The 25170-nt window shown below is 40.8% G+C and overlaps 2 protein-coding genes across 2 annotated transcripts in view; one reads left to right on the top strand and one right to left on the bottom strand.

Moving 5' to 3' along the window:
* The first annotated feature begins 459 nt into the window (after nt 1-459).
* Nucleotides 460-5703, top strand: STARD5 (StAR related lipid transfer domain containing 5). Its single transcript, XM_058846969.1, has 6 exons — nt 460-728; nt 859-908; nt 1010-1142; nt 2501-2618; nt 3633-3726; nt 4223-5703. Exons 1-6 carry the CDS (start codon nt 639-641, stop codon nt 4368-4370), a joined length of 633 nt encoding a protein of 210 aa, XP_058702952.1. The 5' UTR covers nt 460-638; the 3' UTR covers nt 4371-5703.
* A 120-nt stretch (nt 5704-5823) lies between these two features.
* IL16 (interleukin 16) overlaps nt 5824-25170 on the bottom strand; it is a 31133-nt gene continuing 11786 nt past the window's right edge. The window contains exons 3-21 of the mRNA XM_058846968.1: nt 24654-24790; nt 23882-23990; nt 22541-22628; nt 21961-22106; nt 20053-20163; nt 19543-19657; nt 19269-19342; nt 18964-19177; nt 17826-17943; nt 17011-17143; nt 16186-16273; nt 15003-15478; nt 13406-13544; nt 11067-12153; nt 10382-10565; nt 10085-10186; nt 9234-9486; nt 8231-8356; nt 5824-7986 (exon numbers count right to left, since the gene is read on the bottom strand). Coding sequence (XP_058702951.1) covers nt 7793-7986; nt 8231-8356; nt 9234-9486; nt 10085-10186; nt 10382-10565; nt 11067-12153; nt 13406-13544; nt 15003-15478; nt 16186-16273; nt 17011-17143; nt 17826-17943; nt 18964-19177; nt 19269-19342; nt 19543-19657; nt 20053-20163; nt 21961-22106; nt 22541-22628; nt 23882-23990; nt 24654-24790 — 3894 coding nt within the window. The 3' untranslated portion in view covers nt 5824-7792. The remainder of the gene's footprint in view (nt 7987-8230; nt 8357-9233; nt 9487-10084; nt 10187-10381; nt 10566-11066; nt 12154-13405; nt 13545-15002; nt 15479-16185; nt 16274-17010; nt 17144-17825; nt 17944-18963; nt 19178-19268; nt 19343-19542; nt 19658-20052; nt 20164-21960; nt 22107-22540; nt 22629-23881; nt 23991-24653; nt 24791-25170) is intronic.

Here is a 25170-nt window from a genome sequence, read left to right as displayed (position 1 = left end):
TTAGAGTTGATCTTGGTGTGCTTTGAATATGCTGTGTCCCAAACAAATCAGGAAGAAAGGTTAACTAGAGAGACTAGTGAGTTTCTTTAGAGTGTATCACATGGGCAGGGGAGTTATTTGACAACATGAGTCAGACTTCTGGATTAAATCCTAGATCCTATACTAATTTTCTGGTAAGTCTCAGACCATCCTGGTAAACTTCTCAGCGGTAAACTTTCGATCCGTGGCCTTTAAAAGACCCACTTCATTACTTGCAGTTTCTAAATTTTTTACACACCACTGCAATTCTGCACTTCCTTTAGATACTGAGGTTGGTTGGTTTTTCGCTTGCTTCTCTCCGTGCCCCTGGGACTGGGATCACACCAGTGACGAGCGCTGGGCGGCCCCATCTCTGAGGAAGCACTGCTCCGCCTCCGATCCCACACGCGTTACCACATCCCCGCGGTGCCATCCCCGCGGTGCCATCCCCGCTGCCCGGGCTCTGCCCCCTGCCAGCCCCGCATTCTCTGTCCCGTCGGGCCGGGCCGGGCCGGGCCGGGCCGGCGTCACCCTCAGGTGAGGGGCGGTGCCGCCATCGGCCCAGGGGCGGCGCGGCGCGGGCGCTCAAAGCGGCGCCGCAGCGGCTCCGCCCGCCCGCCATGGACTGCGTGGGGCGCGCTGAGGCGGCGGCCGAGAAGCTGCGGCTCTACCGGCGGGAGCCCGAGGGCTGGCGGGGCTGCCGCAGCACGGTGGGTCAGGGGGCTGCCGCAGCACGGTGGGTCGGGGGGCTGCCGCAGCACGGTGGGTCGGGGGGCTGCGGCGGGGAGGGGCGGGAGCCTGCCCGGTTCAGCCGGCGGCTGAACGCTTCCCGTCCCGCAGGGTGAGGTCGCGGTGTCCTGGAGACCCTCGGCGGAGTTCGCTGGCAATCTGTGAGTACGGCTCGTTCCCGGGGCGCGGGGTCCTGCCCGCGGTGCTGCCGGGGCCGGGCAGGGTAGAGCAGCGCGGTTCGCTTTCCTTTCGTCCCCCGCAGGTACAAGGGAGAGGGCGTCCTGGCCGCCAGCCCGCAGGATGTCTGGGAGTACATAAAGCCGGTGGCCGGCGGGCTCAGGACCAAGTGGGACCAAAACGTGAAGGACTTCGAGGTCATCGAAGCCATCAGTGATGTAAGTTCCTTAAAAACTATTCCGGCGAAATTTATGCAGCGTCGGGCCTTATGAGACAGCCAATCTTATGTGCAGGGAGGTAGCAAGTCTTAAGTTGTGCTGTGTTTCTGGCTGGATCAGCTGAACGATGCTGGAAAAAATGACCTTTTTGGCTTTGTGTTTTGTTTTTTTCTTTATCCTTTTCTATAAATTTTATACATTTTTATTAACATATATAAGTATATAGAAAATAGCTCATCTTTCTGAAAGGAAAGGAAAATCATTTGTGCCTAAATACTGTGTACTTAAAATCTGCAAATGTGTAACATATATATATATATTTATATATACATATAACATTAAATATATGACGTTAAAGATTCCTGCACAACGTTGTTGTTAATGCTGCAAATCAAGCTAAGCACGATTGTTTTTAGCAAGCTCGCTGTGAGGGAAGAGGACGTTTAGAGAGTACATAGACTTAGCTAAGCAGTGAAGCATTCACGTCATCAGCCATCAATTCAGGCCCCATCCATCTTTCACCATGGCAGCAGTGACACTCTGCCCTGCACATCACACCCTGCCTCAGCAACCAGTGGTTTGCATCTTTCATTAAAATGGAGATGCTGCACTTTTGAGCAGACAGATGAGCAGGGCTGTGTATGAGCAGCAGCTTCTGCTGTCACACTTGTACAGTCTAATTCCTTTTTTTTTAAAGTGTGTTGGAAAATTAAAAGGGCATTGAGTTTAGATCCCCAGTCTGAAGTGGTTGTATGTGCTGGGAGACAGCCAGGTGCAAGCACAACTAGTCCCAGAAATGTTTTTGGGAGTTCCAGGAAGTTTATTTTTCTTGGAGGAATCCTATAGGCATTTAGTATTCATTATAGACAACTTCAGGAATGCTGCATCCTGCCACTTGAAATTCACAGACTTGCCAGCACCTACCAGTGTGGTAGAAACTTGTTTTGGGAGCCAATCAGGGAAGCAGACGGTAGTGTTAATGTTAGTGCAGTGTAACAGACCGGGTTATCAGGTTGTATGCTGTGTACACTTCACTTTGCTAGTGTCCTGGGGAGGACGAGGGTTTTAACTGTCCTGGGAGCACAGATGTGCCAGGTTTTCATTTCAGCATCCCTTGTGGTATCTGTCCGCTCTGAATGTCGAAGCAACACTTTGTCACTCTGTTTTTTTCCTGTCCTTGATTGATTTTGGTAGTGCCTTTTGACTGTGCTGATTTACATCTTGTTCAACAAAGGATGTAGAACAACTCCTTGATGGAGTTTATAACGTGTAACTAAAAGAGTGCCAGAAAGTACAGGGATTTTTCTGCTGTACTTTTGAGAACATCAACTGACATAACTCTGTTCTATGATTTCCAGACTGTGTCTGTATGCAGAACCACAACCCCTTCAGCCTGCATGAGGATTATTTCACCAAGGGAATTTGTGGATGTAGTAGTAATGAAGGAATATGAAGATGGGACAATGCTGTCTGCTGGTAAGGCACTTGTATTCTGAACAGCTTCATGCTACATTTGGAGATAACCAACAACTACTGGAAACAGCTATAAAATAAAAGCTACCAGAAATAAACATATAATTAAAACTAAGTAACAAGCTGTTCAGTAGTTGACCTCATCTTGATCAGAAGAGAAAATAGTAATCTCCCTACATTGTTGTTCCTAGAGTATGTAAATCATCTTAATACTCAGATAATGATAAGACTGGCCTATGTTTTTTTCCCTTGCTATGCTTTTGAGAACGAATAAGTAATTTACTTTCTTAAATTCTGGGGTATTCTGAGTGTGTTTCTTTGTTTTATGAGTTTACAGAACTTTCTAAAAGGAGTCCCATTTAGACTAAATACTGTTTGAGCATTTTCTGCACAGGTTTCAGTGAAGCCATTGAATAAATGTACCAGTCCTGTTTGTGAAAATAGTTGGTTTCATGAAAACAAATAGTGCTGATTTTCAAGGGGCTACCACTGTACAGAAGTGTTTAATTTGTTTTTTCACTTTCATTCCGTTTAACTGTTACAAGTCTGAACTTTTATTGCTCCACTGTTCATGTGTCCCATTTTCCCATCCCGTTCAGAAAAGCCTTGTCAGGAGTTTATATTCTTGCTTGAGTGCAGCTTTTCAGCAGGGAAGTGATGTATCTGTGTGAGGTGGATTTGTTGGAAGTAACCCAAATGACCTCTCAAGAAAAGCAGTGCCCTCACGCAACATGGACTCGATGAAACTGTGTCTAAGTGTCCATGCTTCCTCCTTCAGAGCTCAGTAACAATTGCTTATTCAGTGCTTCTTTGATTTCCCCATTCTGAGGCCAGAGTAGTTCCTTTTAATGATCTTTTCTGACCACTTGTCAGCCCCACACTGAACAGGTTGTACTGCAGTTCTTTTTCAATACGTTTTGTATAGTGAGTTTGCTTCCCATCTGGAGCTTTGGATACCAAGAAATCTTTCCTGTCTTCTGGAAGAATGACACCTTCCTTCAATGCTTTTTCTTTCAGCCACCAATGTGGAACACCCTCTGTGTCCTCCTCAACCAAATTTTGTGAGAGGTTTTAATTATCCCTGTGGCTGTTTCTGCATACCTGTTCCAGGGTAAGAAACAATCTGCTTGAATATTTTAAATTCTGAAGCTCCTCTTCTCCATTGTGTGGTGTGTTTACGTGTGTGTGGCCACATGTGACCTGTAAGCTCTTGGCAATGTCTTCCCAGTAACTGTTATAACTGAGTGCCCTTTCTGTTCTCATTTTTATGCAATTAGTTAGTTTCTCTTCATTTCCTAGAGGGAAGTATTTAATGTTACAGGAATGTTATCATGACCTCTTGAGCAGAGAATCAGCAAAATGTACAAGCATGGTCTTAAGTTTTGGTGAATGATTATCTGGTTGATTTGCCATAATTTATGGATGGATTCATGTAGCTAATTAGGGCATATGTAAACTTTAATTTTGTAGTGACATTCACTGAAATTTCTTTGTTTTAAAAAAGAAAAGCTTTTGGAAGTATCTATTCTACTACAAGTAAGAGTCACTGAAAAGTTCTTAATGCTCTTAAACCATGGGCTATAAAATCATTTTCATTGTCTTTGCAGGGAGCCAGACAGGACTGAGCTCCTCACTTTCTTTCAGACGGATCTTGGTGGCTATCTTCCTCAGACAGTGGTGGATTCCTTTTTTCCATCTAGTATATCTGGATTTTACAGCAACCTGACCAAAGCTCTTAAGGCATTAAAAGCATGACAGGACGAATTGTTGACCTCTCCAGCTGAGGGTAGGAAACAGCCTGTCAGCTTATGGGTAAAAAATACAAAGTTGGCCTCAGGACTCTTCTATCAGCTAAGATACTTAAGAAAGGAGATATGAAACAATGAACTGAGTACAATACATTTTAAAACAGCGTTTTCTACCTGACTCCATGCAGAACAATGCAGTCTTATGTAATATTAAATTCTTCACTTCAATGATTAGAAAAATACCACACCAGAGGCTGGAAAAATCCCGGAGGCAGCAGTGGTGACTGTCTGCAGGGAGAAGATGGACATGCTGGATCGATTCTTTATCAGTGTCTGTGAGGAGAAGCATTGCTCAAATCTACTTAGCACCACAGCCAGGTGCAGGTCAGCTCTGTTTGGTCTCTGAAGCTCCCTGTAGATTTCTGTGGAAAAATGCTTCTCTCCCAAAAGATCTATCCCTTCTGCTGCTAGCACTCCTAGAGCTGCTAAGATGCCTCAGTGGGTCCAGCCAGTAAATTGTGAACGCCAGAAAAAATGGGATTATGTAGAGGATTTCACTTGTTTGTTCCAGCAGACATCAATGTTGATGGTAAATATGCCTTAAGTGCTTTTTTGTAAGTCAAGGTCCAGCAGTGCTAATCAATGCATAAGTATGTGGGCTGGCAAATAGACATTCTCCCTTTCCCCTCTCTGCCACCAAAACCAGTGGTTTCATAGTGTCACGACACAAACTGAACCGACATAGAGGCAATAAATAAAGAGGATTAAGCACTTTACTTACCAATTTTTAAAAGGCACATGAAATGACCATTTTGAACCGTATTTGAATGTTTTTTTGGTTTCCTGTGGTGAGAGGTTTTAACGGGTAAATAATCTTTTCATTAGCTTTGCCTTGGCAGGCCATAACGATGTTGCTTTTTTCTAAGACTGGTTTGCCTCCCAACATTACGTTGGGAAATCAGCACCTGGTTTTGTGTGCCAAGGTGTGTCCATTTGAAGAGGTATCTATGGTGCTGGTTGCTACAGGAATGTTACCATTACTATGGATTACATATGATTACAAAAGTAAAAATAGTTTTTGAGTGAGGAAGTTAAATTAAGGTTGTGATTTTACTGTGGTGACTCGATTATTTAACAAGATTAATATGCTCTGCTTTCTGTCCCTGTATTTTTTTATCTTTGATATAGGTATGGACTTGCACAATAAATTTCCCACTGTAAACCTCATCCTATGGACCAGTTTTTCAAGGGAACAGTTTTTAGTCCAGTCTCCTTTGTATACAAAGATGTAAAAACTTGTGTGAGTGTGGTGAAATAAATATTTTGTGTGCTATATCTTACTGTTTTTCCTGAATCATCCTTTGAAATCGTTCCTCGTACACCTGTTCTGCCATCAGGGAAGACAAAGAGCTGCTTAGAGCTCCAGCATTTCTCTAAATTTAAAGCAAAGAGAGGGAAAAAGCCTTCCCTGATGATGTCCACTGCCTAGGGAAGAGGTATTTTGGTGAGAATACTCACCCTCAAGGTTCTTTGCCCTTGTTTGGTATTTACTTCCAGTTGCTGCTGTCTATACTTAGGAAGAATAACAAGTTCACTGAGAAGAGATGTGGGCCTTGATACTATGGAGGCTTATACCTATTTTTGTAAATGTACTGAGGTTGTTAGGCATGCATTCTAATATCTTGGCAAGTCCTGTCAGGATTATCATGAATTTAATTAGCAGAAAGTTCAAGAAACACAGCTGAGGTTGCCACTCATTATTTCTGCAAATAATGCAAATTATTTTTGCAGATAATGTGGTTTCTTATTAGCTATTCATATTTTTTTTTATTGCTTTGAGCAATAAAGGTGGAAAGACACTTCACTGGAATAACTTAAGATCACCTTTTCTGAGTGCTCAACACCTTCCAGCCAGGAATTAAGAGCTTCTCACATTCAGCCTTCTGCCCTGCCAAATTTGAGTTGGAAATGTTTTGGCAAAGTTTTTGATGTAGGTACCAGTTCAAAAGAGTATAGGAAGATTTTCTCACATATTTCTCTTATCGATACCCAACTAATAAAATTTTTGTTTTGAGATAGAGGTTATTTTTTGGGAAAGAGAGCTCAGCTGAGGAAGTGTTTGGAAGTGTGGGGACAGATGGCTTGTCAAGAATGTTCTTTCAAGGATTAATTTACAGTTTTCTTGCAAGAAAAGGCCACAGCAAGTTCAATGCCTGGATTTAATTAATACCTTCTCCTGCCTATTATCCTTCCTTTTCTCTTTAATTGCTGTTTTTGAGGCATTGTGTTGGGTGTATGGAAAACAGCTCCTGAGCTCCTTAATTTCTTCCTGGTGAAATTAGGTAACTGAAGGAGGGAACAGAAAATTCCCATCTCTGGGAAGGTGAAGAGCCAAGGACAATTATCAGGCCAGCCATCTGGCTCTCAGCTAGGGAGTCACTGCTTCCATCCTGCCACTGCATCTCTCTCTTTAATGAAGCAGGTCAGAGAAGACCAAGTGGGTGTATGAGATCATTTTGCCACAGGTGCTTGTGCTGCTGGTAGAATTCCATACAGTGCATATAGGAGGCCATGTTTGAAGCATAGGTTTGTCTCCAAGTTATTTAACCTTTCCAGAATAAACAGTTCAGAAGTACTTGGATGCACAATTACTCCTGCTGGTACTTTGCCTTGCAAAATTAACACAGACGTTTAAAAGTGTTGTTAGAAGGTAAGATTTTGTTCTGAGCAGCCTTGTTATTCTCCTGCTGTAGTCCTCTTGAGACCTCTGGCCAGAGGAGGAAAACTTCCTCTACATTACCCTCAGCTTCCTGCCTTCCTTTTGCAGTACCATGAGAACTCCCTCCCACCCTGTGTTTGCCTGCTGCAGTTGAGATGGCTCTGACAGCTGCCAGTAGAAAGTCACTTTTACAGGTTTTGGCTGTGCTGAATGCTCTGTTTTTAATAGGAAAGCTAGAATTTTCTAGGGAACGTTTTGACACACAAAACTGCAACCCCTTTCTCTGCCCTACCCATTCTCTAAAGGCAATGTTTAGTTGTAGGCTTGTAGACATGTTTCTTGTTGCTGGGAAGATAAGGGAGAGAACAGGACTTGGAGAGTAGCACTGAAAATTTAGCACAGGGTCTGCTTCTGATACTTGTTAAATTAATAACTTTAAATAGGAGAGTACTATAGCTGTCATGTATTTTATTACAACCAGTATATTATTAACAAAGTCATTATTTTATAATTATATGCTTTGTAACATCTGTTTCAGAAGACTGAAATAAGAATCACTTTAGATAATCCCAGACAGTTTTCTCTGTAACTGGCAGTAAGTTCCAGTGTACTCCTCATGGGTATTTTCTGAGTATATTGCTGTACCAGCCAAGTGTCTGCAAGTAATAAAATCCTTTGTTTTAATATTGGCAGTAGTCTAATCCCTCCTCTTACAAAGTTTCAGATGACTTGCTGGTAACAGAGCTGCGATTCTTCCTCTTGATGATGGCTGTGATGGGCCCATCAGGTAATGCCTTGATTACATTCCATGCCTCAAAACGAGTGAGTCCTTGCATGACACTTGTGTGCACTTGTAGGAGCTCATCACCAGGCTGAACAGGGCTGCTCTGTTCCAGTGCAGTCCCTGGGGACAGAAAAAGAATTTCTTTTAATTCTTTCTGTGGAAGAAACTTTAATGGATCCTTCACTTACTAGTGAATGGATCATCAGCATGTTATAAACCACCTGATCCCAGGAGGCAACAAATTACTGGCACCAAACAATATAATGCTGCATTTGAAAAAATAACATTTCCATAGTTATAAATCAGCATTCAGTTATGAACCCCACAAGTCTGCCTGAGTTGGGAACATGTTAAGTGTGTTTACCTTTAAATATCCTGTTGATCATGATGGGTTTATCTCCCTGAACAGAGCCTTTGCCTCCTTCCAGACTGAATCCTAAACCAGCAGATGTTTTTTCTAGAGTTACAGTGCAGATTGTATCTCCAGTGGCTGCAAACAAATGGAAAGTTACCACATGGACAGCACACAGTCTAAAAAGCTCAAACATCTGTTACAAAACATTAACTTTTGGGTTGTTTGCAAAGGTCCTATAAACTGCCAAATGAAAGAGAAAATGAAAGCTTTTAATTTCTCATTTTCTCATACAAGGCCCTCTGGGAAGTTGGAGAAAGTTATGTTTGAATTAATGGGAGAATGGAAATGTAAGACATTTATTGGAATTATAAAAATCTGTTAAATTAACAAAATCTAAGGGAAATACATGACGTTGTATTAGTTATGAAGTTGTTATTGACTACAAGGCTGCTAATTTGCAGTATGGAAATAAAGCTACAGATCTCCAAATCATGCTTTAAAAAAAAAACCCAAAACCAAACCAAAACTCCAAACAATTCTGAAAGTGAAATATTCTGCAAAACTCTAACCTTGCTGTGTTTCTGATGTAGCCACCTGCTATATCAGACAACAGCACATTGTTTGTTCAAACTGGAATTCTCTTTCATGGAGAACAAGTCATGTAACAATATTAGAATAAAGAATCACTGTTCACTGAGCAGTCATTATACCTTCAATTAGATGTGTTGCTACAATAGCCATCTTTGTACATCTACAGAAATTCATATGGAGAATCACACTTGCTTGGGTTTTTTAAGGAGTTAGTTTAGAAATCCATTAATTTTTTTCCCTTTTCAATAATGTTATTTCAAATATTTCAGTGTTTATTTCAGGAATGTTTTATTAACTGTGCTGTCTTTAATCAGGGTTCACAGATTTATGCAGCCACTACTGGTTTTACGAACACCTGGATTTCAGGTGATGAGTAAACACTTATCAGGTGGGGGCTGCAAGATAATGCCACTAAACTTACCAGACTCTTGTGAGGCATTGCTTGCTACTGATGATGTACTAGAACTGATTGAAACATTGAGATTTTTTTCTCCATCTTTGGATTTTCTGGTGACAACCACAGCTTGTCTGGGTTGCCGGGCCTGTCGCATGATTGCTGAGGCATCACTGTGAGTTGCACCTTTCAGAGACTTCCCATTAATGGAGAGTACTTCATCTCCTTTCTGAATAGTTCCCTCCTGACAGGCCAGTCCATTGGGAAATACTTTGTGAACCTATTGAAGAGCCCAGTCACCACACACACAGAAGGGAAGAAACAAGGACAAGTCACCAAATCCCTTAGTTAACAGTTTACACCATGTGCATTTTGCATTCTTTGCCAGGAACAAGTTGCTTCTATCACATTTCAGGATGGAGGACTGAATAAATTTGCATGGAGAAGTTTTCCTGTACACATCCCTCCTCAAGCAGCCAGGGGAGCAGTTTGGCTCTAGTACAGCTGTGCTGCCCGTGCTGTGTATCTTGCATATTCTACTTCCTGACCCTCTTGCCGCTCTGCTTGTGAGAGGAAGGAGGTGTGAGACTTATCTCTAACTTCCAGACCCCTGATATGTTTTCACCCACCCCGTTCCTCCAGACCATCCTGTATGGTCTTCTGTAAGCACGTGAGTAAGGTGGTGTTATTTCCTGCCGAGGGCTGTGTGTTCTGCCTCAGCTTTCAGAGCTGTTGGGGAAGGAGGTCCAGAAGGAACCCGTTTTCACCCCTTATGGTCCTTCCAACCCTATCAATACAGCTGCCTGCTTTGATTATCTGAAAGCCAAAAACTGTAAAAGAAAATCAATAAGGTATGTATTTTTTAAGATGCTACTTACTGTTACCACTTTGTTTTCTAGATCAATGCCCCCTGCCAGGCTGAATCCAAGCCCAGTATCTTCTTCTTTATGCAAAACTGTAACATGAATATCATCAAATTCCTAGGCAGAGAAAGGAATAAATTCAAGAACTTCCCAAAAGATATGGCACAATGATTGGAAAATCTGTTGTGCATTTTTTTAATGAGACTTAGTGGCATAAGCAAAATATAAGGTTGCAAAGATTAATTAGACACATTCACTCTCAGCTTTCTGAAACTCATGCACCAAAAAAAAAAGAAAAAAAGGCAGGTTTACCTTTAAGGTTTCTTCATCTAGAGCTTTGACTTCCTCTATAAGCTTTGCCAGCTCCTCAGGGGAAAGCAGAGAGATGACTGACTGCCCCGACACACCGGATGCTTGAGGTGAGCCCTGTTGCTGTTTGTCTTCCTCCTTCCCTTTGTCTGCAAGGCTCACTGTGTATTCTCTCAGCTCTGAGAGGCTGTCACATTGTGACAAGAACAAAAAAGAAACACTGAGCTATGAGAGAACATACCCTCTAAATAAAAGGCAATTTTGGAGCAGTCACCTTTTCATCTTATTACCATGCAATTTGGTGGTAACTCCTATAACTATTAACATGGAAAATATATTTTAAAAATATATAATGGCAAATGGAAATTAATTGTGTTAACTTAAAGGAAGTGGAATCCATTGCATAAAAGAATAATAAGAATAATCTCATGGCCTCAGGCAAAGACACTTAAATCTGCTTTATCGTGGAGATACTAGAAATAATGCTGGGGGAGCATGTTTGAAATATGCATGTATGTACATAATACAAATTAGGAACAAAATTAACGGTCATGAGTCATTTAACCTTCGTGCTCTCAAAAGTTCTTAATCTGTGCTTTACTTCTGTAAGTGTACTGCTACCTTAGAACTTTAATCTGTCAGTGAATCAGTAAACCTGTAAATCTGAGTTTTAAACATGATATCTTACTTTAGGGAAAACCCAGTGTCCAGGTGATGATTCTCACTTGCAGGTGAGATGGGAGCCCCATCCTCCTCCATGGAGGACTGAGACACTGTGTCCAGAGTTTCCCATGCACTGTTTCCAGAAGAGGCTTGGGACTGAGGAAGGCAAAGCAATGATTTCATTAAAGCAGATGACACCTGGCTGCTGATGGAATAGATTTTGTTACACTTCTCATCACACGGCTTCATTATCTCACAAGCCTGGGCTGCAGAAAGAGGGAAGCTTCGTGACCTTAGGCTGTGTGCTTTTGCTACCGACACAAGATGGGAGTTTGCAATGGCTCCTGGAGTTAAGAGGCTTGATGAATTTTCAGTGCTGGCATTGCTGCTTTTCTCTGAGCTGGCTGCAATACCCTCCCTGTGAGATGAAGCTCTATCCAGGCTCTTTGTAGCTACAGCCACAGGTGGCTGTTGGTGGCTGTTTTCACAATGGTGGAGGAAGGGTTGGTTTGAACACACTGGAGCTGCCTCTGCCCCTGCTGCAGTGGGAGAAGGTTCTTTCTGCACCGATGGTTTTAGGCTCAACCTTCGGGGGGCTTTTTCAGGTGACTGTGGAGCACTCAAGGATTCAAATGAGCTTATTCTTTGTTTTATTGATGATCCCCCAGGAGACACACGTGATAAGCTGGATGGCAGTTTTTTGCTGGAAATAGTGTCATGGTTGGGAGGACTTTGATCTGCCTGTGGTTTTAGATCTGAATTTGCTTTCCTCAGTCCTTTCAGACTTTGGCGGAACCAGGTGGGCTTAGGTGCAACAGGAGGACCCTTTTTCACAGTGTCATTTTCATCTGATTTTGGAACTTTGGAACCGACTAATTCTGATTCTGATTTCTTCAGAACTGTCTCGGAGCTGCTTCGATTTTGATTCTCTTTTTTTTTGTCTTTGCCAGGTTGTAAATCCAAGTGGACATTGTTTTCACTCATGGTAGGATTAAATAAGCTTTTTATGCAGTCAGAAATTTTAACCCAGGGGTCTTCTGTTGTATCAAGACTATAATCTACCCGTGCTTGTCTTTTAAGTACAGGTCTTTGTACTGATGAAAGTGGAGTCCCTGTAATAAAGAGACATCGATTATAAACAACCATCTGTCTGCTTCTCCCTCCCTTCTCACTGCATCATTACTAATTCATTAAGCTTGAATTTCATTCAAGCCTCTGATAGATTTTTTTAAAGTTTTTAGAAAGTTTAAACTTTTTAAAAATTCATAACTCTTAATCTCTAAGTTCTTAATCCAGACACCGAAATTAAATGGAAAAACAAGGCTCCTGTACACTTAAATACAAGATTGCTTTTTTTAAAGGTTTATAAGTACTGAAATTCTGGGGTGCTGAAATCTTGATACAGGCTGTAACAGCTAAAAGAGAAAGTTAAAACTGCAATGTTTGCAGCCTGGAGAAAATGCTGGTGCTACGGTAAATTATTTTTAAAAACATTTTTTATTTTCTACATTTATAAGTATATCCTACTCTAAAAAGACTATCATAGGAAGATCTTTGATATTTATGCTTCCTCAAATTTCCCCAGGCATTTCCAGTTGATTTTTCTGGTAAGTAAAAATGTGATTCTAATATGGGAATATTTTTTACTTCACAGAGCAATTAAGAATTTTAATGTTAGATGTGGTTAGGCTGAATGGCAGCAAACTTCTGTTTGTGCAAACAGGTACTGTTTTCTGCTTCAGTGTGAACTTCTTTTTTAAGGCAACATTTTTACTTATTTTAATGATCTGAGCTATAACTTACAGAATTACATAAGCCTTTATGTTGTAAGAGACCTCTTGAGATTCTTGTTCCCTTAACACTAAGTTTCCTTAATTCTAACTAGCACAGCAGAAAAGTAACTTGTCACTGGTTTGTGCCATTGCAATACCAGAGCCCTGAAATTTTGCATAAAAATATCCTTTAGAAGTGCTAAAAACTAAGCTTTAATATCTGATATTTAGTATAAATAAGCAGCTTCATCTGAAGCAAAACAGCAATATTGTACCTGTCCATTAACAATTTTTACAAGAAATCATCTCTTATTCTGCTTTTTATCTAGTTTCTCTTTTTTACAAAGATTAATCAATAATTTAAAAAAATACAGTAAATCATCTCTTATGCTGATTTTGATCTACTTTCCCTTTCTGTACAGAGATTAATCAATAATTTGAAATTTCATCTGTTCGCCCCAAAATTTACAGTTTTGGTTTGAAGGCTACATTTAAGGAGAAAGTGAAGTCAGCTCAGTACCCATTTTGGAATCCAAACTAAATACAATTTATTTAGCTGTGGGAAAAAAAAAGTTCTTGGAGTTAAACATACCTAATTTTTCTTTTCTTTCTTGATCTCTGCCCACTGGAGCAGCAGTTGAGGGTTCCTTATCATATGCTGTAGGAGAAGTGGTGAAGACACCGTGAGTTACATCAGTTTGATGTTCCTCTAGCACTGGTTCTCCAACTTCCTGCTGAACAAACAGGAAAGAGAAATGTGTCAGAATGCAAGTATGCAAACCACACTATATATGAATCTGAAAAAAGTCTGAAAAAATATATGAATCTGGAAAAAATCCAGAAACCCCATATAAAATTGTGGAACACAGGCCTCAGACTGACCAATACAAACTTTGTGGGGAATAAAGGTTAAAAATAAGATTAAAAGCACTAATAAAACCTTCTCTTAATGATCTGAAATACATTCTGACAAGAAACTTTCTTTCTTGGGTACATATAGATATATAGACTGTCTTAATGGAGGAAGTTGTCTTCCTAAACAAACCTTGATTTTTTATGGATTTTATTGACCTTAAGATTTAGTTTTTTCTCACCGTCATTTAGAGTGACCAAATAAGAAGTTGCAGGGAGTGGTAAGTTCAACAAGTACTTATTTCCCTTAATTTTACTTTGGAAAGTTGATTTTCTAGCAGCGGTTTCTGCTTAGGGGATGGTAAAAGTGACCTTACCTAAGATGCTTAACTGATATTTTATTGGATAGTAACATTATATGTGGACTTCAGTTTGGTCTATATAATTTTGTATTGATCTTTCCAGCTTGGGAACTGTTTGGGGTTTTGTGGGTTTGTGGGGTTTTGTTGTTTTTTTCCTTTGCATTGAACTGAGAACAGTTCATTTCTACTGGCATATTACTAAACCTGGGGAAAAGAGGTTTCAGTTTTAAACAAACCACAATTTTGTTTCAACATGCAAATCTCACAATCCTTCACGCTCATGCAAAAGTGAAACACTCTCTGTTGCCTTAGATAAGAGAGGGAACTGAAATTTAGTAATGTACAAAAGTACACTCTTTTCAAATACTGTAAGCTCATCAACAAATATGTATGTGCACTACAATTTAAATGGGTTTATTTAATACCTCCTGGTCTCAAGTAATGCATCTGAGCCCAAGATTCCCTGCTGTACATAACAGTGCTTCCAATAAAAATCCACTACAGAAACAAAGAAATTATTTCATGATTACTTCATAAATGCTATGACTCTGGCACACCAAGCTGGCATCAGAGGCTGTGTAAACCCCTCCAGTCCCAGCCTAGGGCATAACCCCAGAACCAGAGTGTGCTCGATACTACCAGTGGCACACGCTCATGAGGACGGGCAGGGACTCAGATTCATTCTTGCAGCTGCTCTTGCTGGGATTTTAACTCAGATACCTTAGTACAGAAGATTTTCTTCAGACAATACTCTGCCTTCTGACCTTACCTTGAACATAGCATTTTGTACTAAACTGCTTTCACTAAGATACACACCTTCTTTTCAAAACAGAAGAGCCTCATCTTCTTCCCCCAGTTTTCACGTGTTTCTTTCTTACCCTTCTTCCTGCTGCCATGCAAAGCCACTTTGCCTTCCTCCTTCCCCTGCCTCACAAATAAGCAGACACAAGAAAAATGTTGTAAATTTTACTTTACCTGAACACTTGCAGAAGGTGATGCACCCACTTCTGATACAAGCTTTCCTTTTCTGTCTGCATTACCCTGGTCGTCACACGTGCAGTCCTGCTTGAAGTATTTCCTTGGTGGAGGTTTGGGCTTCGATGATTTAGGTTTTCTAACGAGGATTTCTGATGACTTCTTAGTGTTTTGCAAGGCTCGACCGCTTTCACTACAGGTTGGAGGGGAATTTCTCCCTGAATTATTGGCAGAGAATGAATACAGCAGCCCAGGTTGCCGTGTGATTGGTACATCTACACTGTGTACTCTCGCTTTCAAGTCCGTGAGCTGGTGCACAGCAGCAGTGGCACACGAGGCCCGGGGGTTGTAGCTGCTGTCGCTGCTGGAGCGGGTCATGAGCCGCTCTGCCCTGCGGCTGCAGTAACCCGCGCTCCTGTCCATGTGCTTCTCACAGGGGTGCTTTCCATGCCAGCTTGTGTCCAGCCTCTTAACACCTGGGTCAGGAACATGTTCAAAATGTCTGTTCAGTACACGCAAAGTGCTCGCTTCTAGGAGTCAGCTGATGAAATCTGCAGCTAAATATCATCCACAGTGGATGTGAAGGTATGATTTATGCATTGAAGGCTTGTAGGCTCAAAAGTCAACAGCCAAGTTCCTGAACACCCAAATAACATTTTTCCCTATATATAAGTATGTCAGCACTATAGTTTTACTGATGATGACTGTTACCTATTAGTCCTTTGTAAGACACTCAAAGGAGTATCATTCAATGCATTTCTAGGAGATGATGTCATACCTGAGCTGGGCTAATAGCTCCAGCCATGACTGCATATGCCTTTCCTCACAAATAAGGGATTAACAAAGTTTACCCCTAGGACATCACCTTCATTGTGCAGTTCTTGTTGTCATAGTCTTACCATTGCTTGAAAAGCTCTAAGCAGAGCTTGTGAATTGGAGAGGATGAGCAACTATGAGAGGAAACTTGCACAACAATTTTTGTTGGTAATAAGACAGACTTGGTCTGTTCTCAGCACTCTGGTAATGTTGGAGATATATTAGGAGGGTTGTCCTGTGAGGTCTCCTCCTCTTTCTGCTCTGGGTTACTTGACTGTTTTCGAGGATTCTAATACACCATGTACTCATCCTTGACATCTTTTAAGACAAAATCACCATGTCTCAGTGAATGCATTTATTCCCTTACCTTCAGTACTCCATTGGTGTCTCTCCTTTCCAAATCTGTTGCTTTCCACAGCTTGTGCAACAGCTTCTTTTAGCTGTTGCTCAGACACCTAGGAAATATCATGCCATTTTACTCTCATGAGGCAAGTTAATTGCACACCATTATAATTGTATATATCCCAGTATATATGAGGTATATATATGGACATGATGCTTTTAGTGGCTGTTTAGGTAAAATGGGACTTTTCAAAGATAAACATTCTTTTGCAGATTTTACTAGAAGCGGAGTCTTAGATTTACCAGTATAAGGTAACTCAATATAGCATAGTTTATGTAACAATTTAAACTTGATTATAATTTATACAGTATTTGGTGTTAGGAAGCATTTTGTAGAAAAACCTTGCAAGCATAAAACATTTTACATCAATATTAATTTAATTATAAATATTGGCAGGGCAAGACCTAAATTTTAATTACTGAAAGACAAGTGTATAAACATTTATTTCTTCTCAGGGAGGTATGTTCCCTCTTTCAAATTATTTACTTATTATTGTTAATTCTTTCTTACATAAGAACTATATTCTGGGTTATTCCTTAAATGTTATTTCTGTAATTTCCTTATTCACTTCATAGAACCTCATCTAAGACTGTCACCAGCAATCTTCAAATCTTAAATGATTCTACTTAAGAGTGCATATCTCAGATTTTTTTGTGTGCAGTGATGATCATAAAGAGATCAGCATTTTTGTAGTCAACATTTTTCCACCTGTATTAGATTAGCACTTACTCCCTCTTAGTTCTCAATACATGCTATATCGAAAGTCAGAAAGAAAATGGACTGTGCTACCTGTGGTTCAGGGTGTCTGCTAATAATGATTTGTACTGCACCAGGATCACAGTGGCTTAGCACAGCATAAACTTCATTAAGGGTTGTATTTTGTACTGAAGTTTCATTAATTTCAAGAATTTCATCTCCACACCTAGAGAGATATTTTGAAAAAGAGAAAGGATGTAAACAAAAGAGATTTTCTCCTGACCTTGTCTCACCCATGTGAAAACATACAAAAAGCAAATTCATAAGGTTGACCTCTAATTTGCTTACAGATTTAATCTTTCTTTCTGTCCTGTTGCAGAAATGGGAATGAGTTGGATGTCAAGGGGTTTTGATCCGACATATTGCATGCAAAATGAGCTTTCTGCATGTGCAGCTGTGCACACTTGGTGTTCTTTCTGCTGTCTGCAGCTCAGCTGCTGCTTCCACCTACACCTTCCTTCCTTCCTTTCCAGTTAACACTTCACTTTTCATGTCTTTATATTATGTTAGTGCAATTTAAGGTCAAAAAGGATATTTCTGCTACATATGTGAGTAACTTGTTAAAAGAAAAATTCTAATGACAAACTATCAAAATCTGCTAAACCGGATCTTTCTAGATAAAATCCAAATTTGGCTCACATGGAAACTAAGATTACCTTACTCTGCTCTAGTTCTCACACACATTAAGAGCCTGACTGAAGTCACTGATTTGTAGAATAGCACACGTGCTTTAAACCTCAAATTCCCAGAAATCAATATTTCTTCCTGCCCAAATAGGTCAAAAATAAACCCATAAAACAGATCAGTGAGAAACTTGTGCAGAAGACAGCCAGCCTTTCTCATCCTACCTGAGTCTCCCATCCATATGTGCCACTGAGCCTGGCGAGAGGGTGTGAATAAAGATCCCTGAAATACACTGAAAGTAAGGGATGCTGCATAACCCAATTCCAAGGCCAACACCTGGCTCTGAAAGAATCAATCATTATTTTAAAAAGACATAAGAAACAGTCAAAGCAAACCATTGAAGAACCTCTTTAAAAATTAATTTAATTTAATTATTTTTTTCTGCACAAAGCAGAACCAAAGTCTTATGTTCATAAATGTTGCACATTCAGTATTTGTTGCTGCTTCCACTGCATTTTTCTATACCTTTCTGTTGTTTTATTGTGGGGCTCTCATGGGGGCTTTTGTCCCCCTCATGATTAAAGTGTAACAGACAGAATGGAATGCTGGTTTATTTTGCAAAATATCTGTCATTACAGACGAATTCAAATGACTTTACAAGGAGATAGAATAAAAAACCAAGGAGCTAAAATTAAGGATATATGGTTACTGTTAGCTATATCATTTCAGTCTTCCCTCTGTGTTACATAATACAACTTCAGACTTCTGTGAGTTTATCCTCTTTGCTCTGGACAGTCACTGATGTCAGATCCCATACTGTGTGTTTGGGAAGTCACTGGTACCTCATAGAGGCTTTGCTTTGTTTGTTGCTTGGATGTTCCCATATTTAAAAGTGTATTTAATTGTGCCAGTGATTGTTTATAAATAGAAGATGATGACAGTTGGAGAGGAGGTGAAAGAACTACAAGAAGCTATAGATACTTATTTTATTTGGTTTTTAAGCCTTTTCAAGAGTGAAATTAACTGCTTGCATAATTATGGGTAAGAGTTGCACAATCTGCTTAATAAGACACATTTGTTGACAAGAGCTTTACTTTTTCACATGAAGGATATGAATGTGACTCTAATGCTTGAGAGAAAAAAACTCAATGATTGGCTCTTGAGGACAGATGGTGTTCAAAATCCTGCTGTTGATAGATACTTGTTAGCACTGACAGGCATCAAGATCTAATTTAGTGTACTAAAAAAAACTTAGTTCAGGAAAATAATCAGGTTAGTGAGGAAAGACATTCAGAGAGCAAATGAACAGTGGTTTTTCAGTCAGTGCTTTGTTGGCAGTGTTCAGTTAATGTCAACACTCACCTTTGTTTAGGGTAACTTCCATTATGACCCTGTCATTGGGCTTTGTAGGATTTAATGAGAATGCTGCATTTTCTGAGCTGAAAGAGCTGTTTTCCTTGGTTATGCATGTGCTGGAGCTCAGTGACTGACACAAGAGGGGTGACTGACAGCTGGAAGCAGAATGAGGTGTGCTGAAGCTTGTCCTGACTGTAAGTGTCAGAAGACCCTTTTTAGCCTGCTAGAAGGAACAGACAATGAGTGAATGGGTTGAGCTTACATGCACATTGTGTCTAAAAACAGGTTGTTCTGGAAGGAGAGTACATAACCTTGAACTTCTGTAAAGCATCATAATGTGTTAATCCATGCATGGATTCTCCATTCAATTCCAGGATTTCATCACCTGTTTTGATAGAGAAAAAATTGTATTACTTATTATTGTGCAATAAGTTACATGATAACATACATGCACTCAAAAGTACTCTTGCAAATGCAAAAATGGATGCAGGTGTAAAAGTCACTTATGGCTCATTTCAGCTTTAATCTGTCTTTCAGCACCATTTTTTGGGAAGTGGGAAAAGGGAGAGAAGATGTATTTCCCACCTTCTTGTAGCCTTCCATCAGCAGCAGCAGCTCCACCAGGAAAGATGGTTTTTACGTAGATCCCTATTGGTCCATAAATGCTGTCTTTACCACCAACGATACTGAAGCCCAAACCCTAATTTATGGAAGAAAAAGTGTGTGAGAACATATGATCAGTTCTCATAATAACTCTCATTCATTTGCAGTTTCTTCTGCATTACTTACATGGGCAGTATTGTCAGTGGAGTAGTATAATGCATAAAAAAATAGTCAAACACATTCCTGTAGTAAGAGTAAATGGGAATTTCAGCAGAATCCACTCATGTTTTGGTTTTTGTTCATTCCAATTAATTAATTCACTATTATATGCACATAGGAAGGTGTCTAAATTATTTTTTTAATTTTTGCTTGGATATGAATTGGCAGCCCAAAAGTGGCAATATTAATACCTGCAGTCACTTCTCTGCACTTTGCAGATCACATTTGTGAGATGAAGTAAAACTCAAGGTAAATCAACAGGGCCAGTCTTACCTTTCCTTGTCCTTTCATCAATACAATGTTTGAGATTACTGAAGCCTGTGAGCCACAGGATGTGTGCACTAGTTGTGCTGTACTTAGGGATCTAGATGGCCTTGAAATTGCCTGTGAACATTAAAAAAAACAACAAAACCCACCATTTTCTTTTATGCATAAGCAGAATTTTTTGAACATACATTGCAGCAACTTGTTTATTTTAAATTTTCTTCCTTATAACTGACGGTATTAAAAATTCTTTTTTTTTTAAAAAAATACTAATTTTCATAAGCTATTTGTTATTTAGAAAATCATTGCTCACTGAATTTGTCCTGTAGGGACTAAATTGGAGAAAAATTAAGAAGTTTGTCATTGAAGTGGTGCAATGGTGTAGAAAGATATTTTGTGCTCTGGCTTGAGTCCCCATGCCAAAACCCCATTTGTGGTCATTAGGGGATATAAACAAGTATTATCATTTTTGCCTTCAAGAACTGAACTAGAATCAAGACATTCAAAATCTTTCCTTTATCTCGTGACTAAAACTTTATCTTGGCAAATACTAAACCTATTTTCAGCATTTCCCCCAAAATATGAATTTGTGCTGTATTTCCTAAATTCAGCCTCTGAGATTTGCCCCATTCTAATGAACTTTTAATGAAATATTCAGTGAAATGTTTAATGAAAACCTCCTATTTCAATATGCAATTGGGTAGTACAAGATAATTTAAGCACTGACAGAAGTCATTACCCAAAGCTAACTGTGCATGAAGTTCAGCAGGGCCAGAGTTAATTGCAATCATTACACATCTGAAAGAGTTCAACACTTTTTTTTTTTTTTTTTTTTTAATGCAGCAAAGTGAAACTAACAGATGTCAAAGAATGTGGAAAATAAGTGAAAATTTTGGCTTCTGCATATGCTAGAGTTTCAATTTTGACATGAAAACCCGATTATCTATTCAACATGGGATTGGGAATGGGATTAAGAGGCAAACAGGTGTGCAACATCAAAAACACAAAATGCATTCCTCCAAAATGCATTCCTTTGTCAGACCAGGGTGACTGTTTATACCAGTATGGGTCTTCTGTACCCAAAATGGGAAATTTTCAAATTTCTTTTGCTTCTGTGTGAAGAGGTGTATTGTTTATTTCTGTCTGTGGTGGGTAGCAAGACCCAAAGCCAGGATGCTGCCAAAAAGCCTGGTCAAATGGGCAGCATGTGCCCTGCAAGAGCTTTGATGAGAAGGAAGCCTGGTGAATCCCTGAGGATCTGTCTGTGCACTCACGTGTGGTTTGCTTGGGGTTTGTGCTCTGGTTTGCAGCCTCATTCATGTTAAAGCCTTGGATCCTTCAGGGTGAGTGATGGGCCAGGGAAAGGCAGGGAGAAGCAGGGAGGGAGGTGGGAGCTGAGTGTGAGGAGCTTTGTCTTCATCTCCTCCTCCAGATCTGAATTTGGGGACCTTTGGCCATGAATACTGCAACCTCTCCCAGCCTCTGATGGGCCACTTGGCATCCATCTGGAGAGCACAGGAGCCGGTCTGCACCTCCTTTAGCAGGTGTTTCCAGCTGTCTCGTTCAGTGGGGACCATGCTGAGTCAGTACCCGCTGGTAGCCACGGCTGCGCCAGCGCCGGTGGCTGGGGAAGATCGGCGGCACTCGGGCTCAGAGTGGGTGGTGTAAACCAGCCTTGGGAATTCAGACACACCGTACAACCCGCTGGGCAATGCGGGGGAGAAGCTGGAGAAATGGGGGTTTGCTGGCACGGAGCCTCTCCCGCTCTCCCACCCCTCAGAGAGGAGATGGGGGCGGAAAGCAGAGGAGGCAGAGTGAGCACGGCAGGGCCTGCAGGGCAGGTGGGTTCTGGCAGGAAAGCAGAGGGCCCTGCTGGCCACAGCGCTGGGTGCTTCAGGTGACTCCTGCGGCACTTACCGGGGCTCTCCCTGCCGGGCAGTCCAGCTGCTGGGACAGTGACTTTCGGCTGGCCTGGAGGGTGTGGGGCTGTCGGTCCCTGAGGGGCTGTCGGTCCCTGAGGGGCGCTGCGGCCTCCCCATCCCCGGCCCAGAACGGGCTCACACCTGCCAGCGGTGGGGACAGAGCGTGTTACTTCACAAGGGTTACACACATATGCACAGGCATTTTAGGTAAATGTTACTTAGAAATGTTTTTTTTCCCTTTGTAGATCTCTTTGTGAAGGGATTGATGTTTCCTGTTGTCAGGTTAGGGATAGCCATTAATGTTAAATATAGTAAAAAAGCAAGCATTCCCTACCAAAAAAGTAGAATACACCATTAAAAAAGCCCTAGACCATAAAATGCAAACATTATGCACCAAACCTGGCTGCAGGATGTTGTGAATACAGAAGCTGATGATTTTATGCATCAGCAAATCTTAGCTAAGGATCCCAGAATAAATTTGGACAACATTTCTTTTAGTACCATCACAAAATGGGGGCCTGTGATCTGCACTCCCTGAGCATTAAAAGAAAACAGATTATTGCTCTGTGACTTACTGGTGGAGTTACTGCGAGTCCGCTGACATGCAGCCTTACCATGCAGAAAACCATTCTGTATTTCCAAAGGCCTTTCCTTTTGTGTTTCCTAAAAAAAAACAAACAAAACCCCAACAAACAAAACCCATCACTACGCAAGAAGTTTCCAAAATGATCTATTCTTAAAAAACAAACTTAATCTAATTTGGCTTGCACAGATTTCATCCGAATAAGAGAAAAAAAAACAAAAACATGGAGCAAAATTCGTTATTTAAAATAAATAGGACAATAAAGGGGAATGAAGCTCAAGTTTACTATAAAAATGATTATAGGAAAGTAATAAGATAGAAATAGATTCAGGTTCTTAGACAGCATGAACAGAAAATTGATTGGACACCCCCAGTTGGTCCAGACAGATTAATGGTTTGATGGATGGGTAAGATATAGCCATGCCTGTCTAATTTCTGGAGATAGCTCATACTTTTCAGCTACTCAAGCACCTTAGGGAGGTGTTAAATTCAAGAGGAAAATTCTTAAGCCCATCTATGCAATGGTGGATAGGTGTCTTCTGATTCAGAGGGATGTATTTTAGTCAAAATATAATCTGAGAATTTAAAAACCTCTGAGGTCCAAGTTTTAGAGTTTTCAAAAAAATCAGTACCTTCCAGTTGGAATCTCCTGTTGCAGAGCTGTATGTTCTAATCTAACTGGAGCTAGCCAAGACAAACACTTAGTTTCAGAACCCTGATTTCAGGAGTTCTGTTTGGAGATAAGGAATGCTAATTTTCCTCTTGGACAGCAGGTGGGGGTATTGCCAAGTAACAAAATCCTACTTGGGCTTTCCAGTCCCATTCCCTTTGGGAACTCTTCAGAATAAGAAATACAGAGAAGATCCTTAAAGTTGATTTTTGAAAATTATTTTGCAGTGTTACTCTTACCAAGCTACCTATCTTGAAAAGTTTTTGCTATTAACCATAGAACCTAGATCCACAGAACTTTGTTACAGGACCTGCTCTCTGGCCTTCTGGGGTTCATGGATCTTACCTTAAATCCATTTCTGCCTTTCTTCAACTTCTGAATGGAAAATTAACGTTGGCAAGCTGTGTGTTTCTAAAAGAAGGGTTTGAACAGCCCTTGTGAGAGTTTCCCAGGGCCTCGGCCTCCCCATAGCCTCTGTTTATCTGGGAAAAAGCTATGCTGAAAGTCACCAGAGTCTGACCACGAGAGGTTTTGGGTTTTGTCAGGAAAGGCAAAACCATGTTCTTCAAACATCTGGTGAACAAATTCCCCTCCTCTCTAAAGTAAATGTCCAATCACCCCACAGTTGCTCATGCTTACTTTGTGAGCCATCATGATGTTCACCAGCCGTGTTGTTGGGGGAATGAGAGACTCAGCCTCCTTTCTGGACATGTCTTTCAGTGATTGTACATTTAGTGTTAACAGTTCATCCCTTGGGCTCAGGCAACTGTCCCTTAAAGGAAAAAAACAACCATTTGTAAATTATTTCACTCAGAATAATATGGCCTGTTCCATGTGCTGCCTGTCTATCTGAGGAGCCAGCTGCAGTTCTCCTTTTGCCTTGACTTGCCATGAGGTGCCTGGATGTGTGACACACTTCATCCCCTGCTAGGATTTTTTCCCATTGCTGCTCTCTGTGCTTAGTCCTGGTGATCACTGGCTCCTGGTGATCATACAGCTAACATTCAGGCAAGATATACCTCCCTTCTCACCATCTTGCACTCAAAAATTGATTGAAGACTACATTTACTCCCTGTCAGGAGCCTTGGCTTGCATTGCTTTCCAGTGGCCTTGCGGGACTGATGCCACCCAACACTGCCCTTTAACAAGGCATCACTGTTGGAAAACTTGATGTTATGTACACTATCTCATTCTTCCAGGTTTTATTTCTTGGTGTAATTGAGCAGCATTAGATCCCTGAGTGGTGGCAGTTTTATTTTTCTAGAATCTTGACCTGTGTCTCCAGCTGGAAGCGATGTAAGGAATGATTCCCAGACATCACTTCTTTTCTCTGGAGCTGAGCTGCAAGGCATAGCTTGTCACAGAAAACTGCTTGTGCAAAGTCCGTGCAAACAAATGTCTCTGTAATAACTTGCTAACTCCACATGTACTGTACCTGTTTGCTGGGCCTTCAGCAGGCACGTGGCTGCCTGTTAACCCTTTCCAGAAAGATGCACATCTTGGACTCCTAGAGAGCTTGATTCCTGAGCTGCTATTCCCTGGTGTTGAACACAGCCTGCAGATGCAGCTGTCCTGATCCAGAAGATGAAAGGTTGCATGAGCAAAAATGTACTGAAGCTGCTAAAAGTTACTTACACTTATTCTGAGCCCTTTTAAGAAAGGTTTTGAACCAGGTTGCCTCCCAGGAGAACAGGAGCCTTTAACACTGTCCATTTGAGAAAAAACAATGGTAATATAGAGTCAGTGTTTTACAAAAGTTATTTTCCTTAGGACTTCAGTGGCTTCTGGCTACAAGAGGGAAGAATTATAATATAGTGTGCCTTTGCATGAGGGGAAGAGAACAGACAACAGACTTTTCATAGTAACTGAGTAAACTTTGCCTATGCTAACTATTGTAAGAAAAGACAGGGGGGAAAGTAAACACATGCCAGAAAATTAAATGCTCTGGAAAA

This window comes from Poecile atricapillus, chromosome 11 (assembly GCF_030490865.1).
Source record: "Poecile atricapillus isolate bPoeAtr1 chromosome 11, bPoeAtr1.hap1, whole genome shotgun sequence".
Classification (NCBI taxonomy): domain Eukaryota; kingdom Metazoa; phylum Chordata; class Aves; order Passeriformes; family Paridae; genus Poecile; species Poecile atricapillus.
Note: the sequence above shows the minus strand (reverse complement) of the source record. Positions and strands in the feature narration are given on the sequence as shown.